This window comes from Magnolia sinica, chromosome 11 (genome assembly GCF_029962835.1).
Source record: "Magnolia sinica isolate HGM2019 chromosome 11, MsV1, whole genome shotgun sequence".
Classification (NCBI taxonomy): domain Eukaryota; kingdom Viridiplantae; phylum Streptophyta; class Magnoliopsida; order Magnoliales; family Magnoliaceae; genus Magnolia; species Magnolia sinica.
Window position 1 is genome coordinate 55,534,807 of NC_080583.1, and position 6,000 is coordinate 55,540,806.

The 6,000-nt window shown below is 40.7% G+C and overlaps 1 protein-coding gene across 2 annotated transcripts in view; it reads left to right on the forward strand.

Annotated features, from left to right (window-relative positions):
• The window catches only part of LOC131219159 (probable E3 ubiquitin-protein ligase HIP1), a 44,532-nt gene extending 38,760 nt beyond the window's left edge, over window positions 1–5,772 (forward strand). For both annotated transcript variants that reach the window (XM_058214177.1, XM_058214178.1), the window contains exons 3-6: window positions 4,053–4,103; window positions 4,296–4,391; window positions 5,184–5,327; window positions 5,453–5,772. In XM_058214177.1, the coding sequence (XP_058070160.1) occupies window positions 4,053–4,103; window positions 4,296–4,391; window positions 5,184–5,327; window positions 5,453–5,584 (423 nt within the window). In that variant the 3' untranslated portion in view covers window positions 5,585–5,772. The remainder of the gene's footprint in view (window positions 1–4,052; window positions 4,104–4,295; window positions 4,392–5,183; window positions 5,328–5,452) is intronic.
• Window positions 5,773–6,000: the final 228 nt, after the last annotated feature.

The window sequence follows — 6,000 nt, forward strand, 5'->3', positions numbered from 1 at the left end:
TGAATGGACTTTGAATATACTTGCATTAATTCATTTAGACAACGCATGGATTAGGACCCCATACAAAGAAAACCTATTATATGCACTTATTTTTTGTAATGTTTTGATTTATAAGTGTATGTTGATGCCTTTTTTAACAATCACTAAAGTTTCATTGAAAAAATCGACCAATTTCCCCATGTTTCCAACAAAAGCGATACATTACGCGATACAACCAATATATCCCATGAGATAACCGATATGTATCTGTATCCCAAAGGTGCGATAAGTAACATGATACCGATATTTCGAACACTGATGGTACCCACTTTAGGTCACTATTGGTCATACATGTGGCCTGAGGTTTGGGTTGTATCTAGAGTTGGGCATCGGTCCGGATCGGAACGGATCGGGCCTAACTCGAGCAGATCCGAAATCTCCCTGATCTGACCCGAACTCGATCCGATCCGGGACCGAGTCCAGGTCACCTAACTCGGACAAATCCGATGCAGCGATACATTACGCGATACAACCAATATATCCCATGAGATAACCGATATGTATCTGTATCCCAAAGGTGCGATAAGTAACATGATACCGATATTTCGAACACTGATGGTACCCACTTTAGGTCACTATTGGTCATACATGTGGCCTGAGGTTTGGGTTGTATCTAGAGTTGGGCATCGGTCCGGATCGGAACGGATCGGGCCTAACTCGAGCAGATCCGAAATCTCCCTGATCTGACCCGAACTCGATCCGATCCGGGACCGAGTCTAGGTCACCTAACTCGGACAAATCCGATGCAGGGTTGGCCTGACCCGAACCGAGTCCGACTCAGTCAGGAAAACCGAGTCGGATTGGGTATAATTCGGATCGTTTAAATTTAATTCATGGTGTGGTCTACTTCAGTCTTCAATATACTATTTTTTTGTGCTCAAGGCTTAAAATGATATATAGAAATGGATGAACGGCTTAGATGAAACATATATATCAAGGTGGGCCCCACATGACTGCAAAAACTATATCCACGCTTTCACCGAAATGTACAGTAGCGTCGACGTTCACTGCAAGAAAGTGTTGTTGACGTTCTTTTCATGCAAACTCTGTGACTGTTATGTGGGTCTTACCAAGGGATATGTGTTATATCCAAACCGTCCATTCATTTGGCGACCTCGTCTTAAGGCTTAACACGAAAAATAAGACAGCTCTAACTATCATGTGGACCATATGAATTGTTTAACGGTGAAAATCATTCTCTGCTGCTATTTGTGGTGTGGTCCAGATGATTTTTGGATATTATTCATTTTTTAGATGATGCTTTATAATAATCTCTAAAAATATATGAACGGTGTAGATATAATAAATACATCACTGTGGGACCCATGTAACTTTGATATCCTTTGAACCGTTCGTACAACTCGGAGCTCGAGGGCCATGTTTTTACTTAAAACTGCTTTTCTAGCCCATTGATTTGCTCGAAACCGCTATAGAGCTTGAATTGGAAACGGAACTGAGTAACTCAGTAGGCTTAGCGTAGTTAGTAAACTCTTCGAGGTTCACCATGATTTATATATTTAATCCACTCCGTCCATCCATTTTACCTAATAATTTTAGTGCTAGAGAAAAAATATGAATTATATCCGAAGCTTGAATTGACCACACTACAGGAAACAGTGTGAACTGAGCGTCCACCGTTGAAAATATTCTTGTGGGCCACAGAAGTTTTTTATCAAGCTTATATTTGTGTTTTCCTTTCATCCATGTCTGTAAGATCTTATGAACAGGTTGGATGGCAAGTAAACATCAATGTGGGGCACAGTAAGGTTTCAACGGTGAAAAATCACTATTACCACTGTTTCCTGTGGTATGATACATTTGACGTTTGGATATTCTTAAATTTTGGGTTCATCCCCTTAAATGAGCTGAAAAATCGTATGGACGGCGTGGATTAAACACATACATTCACGGTGGGCCCAACTAAGTTTACTGAGTACGATAAGAGCGTACTGAGTAACTCAGTACGCAATCCGATTTCGCCTGAAATGCAGTTACGAGAAAATTTAATACTCTGGTGGAGTGTGATGGATCATACGCAGGCACTTAGAAATTGTAGATGTGTCATATGAGTAGTCCAATTAAACCTACCAAATTATTGTATATAGGGAAGATTTATTATGAACCAGAGATTAAGCTTATTTGATTATCTTACGAGGAATGGTGGAGACATTTGTGGGACGGTTATAAAATCCAACGGTCTTATTTCCACAAACAAGTTTTTACAGATCAGATGATAGGATTGTCCAACCAATCTGATCTTGGGTTTTCTCATGGAGGCAGTACGGTGCATGGTCTACTCAAATTTTTTAGTTAATATAAATCGAGTGAATAATTCTGAGTCCACGCGTATCAAGTGCCATACGTAGCCGAGTATCATATATGTAGAAAAGGTGCTAAGACCCATGTGACCCCACACGTCTAAGATACCTTCTTATTCGTGGAGGATTGAAACCGTTCATGGCATGTGGCCCATCCAAGCGACGAATAGCTTTGATTTGGAGAGGGATTGGATACTGACACTACTGGAGGGGACCGGCTGCTAGACAGTGCTCTGTGGGCCCCACCATGATGAAAGAAAGAAAAGAAATATGTTAGAAATGGCGTCGGGTAGTAGAGAGGAAGAAGAGAGCGTTGAAGAAGAAGAAGATGAGAGATAGGGTAAGAGATATAGGGGTATAAAAAAATGTATTTATACTACCCGCTCCTGGTCGGGTCGGTCCGGGTCATTTCGGTTCGGGTTATCGGATCGGATCTGTCTGGATACACCATTATCCAACCCCAACCTGAAAAACGATCTGATCTGGACGGATAGACTCGATCAGGCCTGATTTTGGCCGTCAGTTCTGTTTGGAACGGTTCGAGTCGGGTCCAATATGCCCACCTCTAGTTGTATCACTTGTATAAGCTATGTCTAGCCACTTTTCGGGGGGCAGATAACATGTCCAGATGTTTGCATAGTGTCCTTTTGAGGCCCTTTGAGCACTTAGATTTCTGTGAACCTGAAGTTGGGTGACCTGTTAAGGGTTAAGACTATCATTTGACAGGTATAGTGGCCCTGTGATTATGGACAGTAGGTCAATTGGGTTGCATTGGGAATCAGAAGTGTGTTGAGCAGGGGAGATTGGCTTTCTTTTGTAATGAGATTAGGGAGACTGCAGAGCAAGGTATTCAATAACAGTAACGGTGGCAGTAACGGCCACTGCCGTTACCTTATACGGCCTGTGACATCCAATATGCCCTTTTTAATTTTTAATTTTTTTGGAAAAAAAAAAACTGTATCGGCCCCGGAATGGGCCATTATGGGGGTTTTTTTTTTTTCCTGTTACAGCCATTACAACCCTTTAGCGCGTATCGGTTCCCACTGTTACCGTTTTGTGACAGCCATTAACCTTTTTTGAATACCTTGCTGCAAATAGGTTAAACATAATGTTTACCAATGTCTAAGACATGGTGAATAGAGAGGCAATCTACCTTGCTAAGGAAGGTTCCTTGAGATCTTCACTTTCATGGGGAATTCTCTCTCTATAGTTTAGTTTTTCCATTACACACACACAGACACCTTGATTGAGCACATCAGTGGATATGTGGCTTCCACTAGACCACTTGGTACTACATTCTACTTCAGGAATTGGGGCTTTAGAGGTCTTTGAATAACCTTTTATTTTTTTATTTTAAAAATTTTTTTTATGCTTAAAGAGGTAGGAATGTGCATTAATACCGTGTGGATGAGTTTGATGCTTGTTTACATTTTCTAGCTAGAGGAACTACCCTTCCGCTCTTGTTATAGGGAATTTTCTTTCTTCTTGCTAGATTTGTTGTAGAAATCCCCCATATCTTGATTTTCTATTTACCCTTTTGAATACATTTTGCTATTATGTTTTGAGGGGAAAAAAAGGAGAAGCTTGCTTACATCTTTCTATATATGGGTTCTCTATTCTAGTCCTTAAATTTTGCATCAAGCATCAAATGTTCTGGAAATTTTGTATTTATGATCCGTCCATTCTTTGTAACAGATTCGCAATGTCTTGGAACTCCTGCGTAGGGGTGAGAGTTTAAGATTTGAGGTTAGCACTTTTAACTTCTGTGCATGTGGCTCATATCTAGCCAGTCTCACCTTGTTTTCTTTCTTGCTCATTATTATCGATATCCTTGTTTTTGTTACCAACAAGTTAGGTTATTCTAAATATTTTATTGTCGGAACAAAAAGATGTCTACATTGTATGTCTGAAATTAGTTTGTCGACGACAATGTGGCAGGATGTTCTAATGCTCGACCAGTCGGTATTTATTGGGGCTGACGTGCATGATCGGCATAGAGACATGCGGTTGGATGTGGATAATATGTCTTACGAGGTACAAACTGATGCGCGCTTGCTTGTGTGTATGTGTGTGTAGAATGATTCTACAAACAGTTGCATCTGAAAGTCTGTGCATGTGTCCTCACTTGCATATTTGAGGAATGATCCTACAAAAGGTTGTGTGACTTTCACATGCAACCCCAGTTATGTGTCAATTTGTCATGTGGGAAATCCAAACCGTGCACAAGATGGGTCGCAACATGATTATTACCTGATCCTAAAAACAGTATGCACAAATCAACTCAGTCATCAAGTGGGACACAACAAAGAAGCATAGTGGATGGCAGTCTATCATCATCATGTCAACAGTCCAAATGGTCTCGAATTGTGGCACACTTGAATCAGAATGGCCTAATTTAAGCCTTTCATATGGTAAAGTCACCCCTTTCCAAAAAAGAAAAAAAAATGGTAAAATCATCAAACTCGACAAGTCCGTCTGGTAGACCCTACTGTGGATCGCTCATCTATCAATAGTTGGGTAAACCAATTATGTTTAATCGTCCTATTCCTTGGAAAAATGAAACTCATAACAGAAAGGACCCTGATTGCATGGTTAGAATCATCAGATTGATGCAATCTTGACTGGGTGGTGTGGTCAAGAAATGGCGAGAATTAATGTTAAGAAAAAAGAAAAATTGGCCAGGAAACAAAAGATGATGTTTTGAACTCTCCATGCATAGTGTACAACCTGCACGAATACAGTGCAACTAGTGCCACTGAATTGACACAATGTACTGTTTCCAATGAAAGATTGCTGCCCTCTGAACATAGAGGTCTGAACTTGCAGGAATTATTAGCGCTGGAAGAACGCATAGGAAATGTAAGCACTGGACTGAGTGAGGAAACGGTTTTGAAGTGCATGAAGCAGCAGAAGTATGCATTGATATCCGTAGAAGCACCTCCAAAGATTGAACCATGCTGTATATGTCAGGTAAGCCTGCTCTGAGATATTTTTGTGATTTTTTTTTTTTAAAAATTACTAAGTTCCAAGCAAAAAGATTTTTTCTCAAGTCAAACTCTTCTTTGGCCCCAATGGTGGGGGTGGGGGTGTGGCAGGAGGAATATCAGGAGGGGGAGGAGCTTGGAATGCTGGATTGCGGACACGACTTCCATACCAACTGCATTAAACAGTGGCTAATGCACAAGAATCTGTGCCCCATTTGTAAGACAACAGCCTTGGTGACGTGAGGATAAAAGATTCGGGTGGGTCTTGCTTGCCTTGAAGAGGCGGAGTGTGAAGAAATTATTTATAAAGAGTTCATTGTTGAGCCCAGAATGAGAGCAAGTTATTAACAAAATGGTCTATTGAATCCAACAATTTGGCAGCAGACAATATTATTCCATTAAGAAATACATTGCTTCTTCTTTGTTGTGTATTTTGTTTTATTTTCACAGCAGCTGGTGAATCAAGGAAAGAGGCTGAGGGAAGAGGTCATGAAAGGCTATTGAAGGTCGTCAGGCAACAACTCTCTTTAACTCTCTGCCTGTCTAATGTGGCCTTCAACTGAAGAAACGCTTACCAGCATCACCTCAATTCATAGGTACTCCGTTTCTTAAAAATTCCAAGCGCACCTAAGAATGAGTTCATCTCATTTTTGTTAATC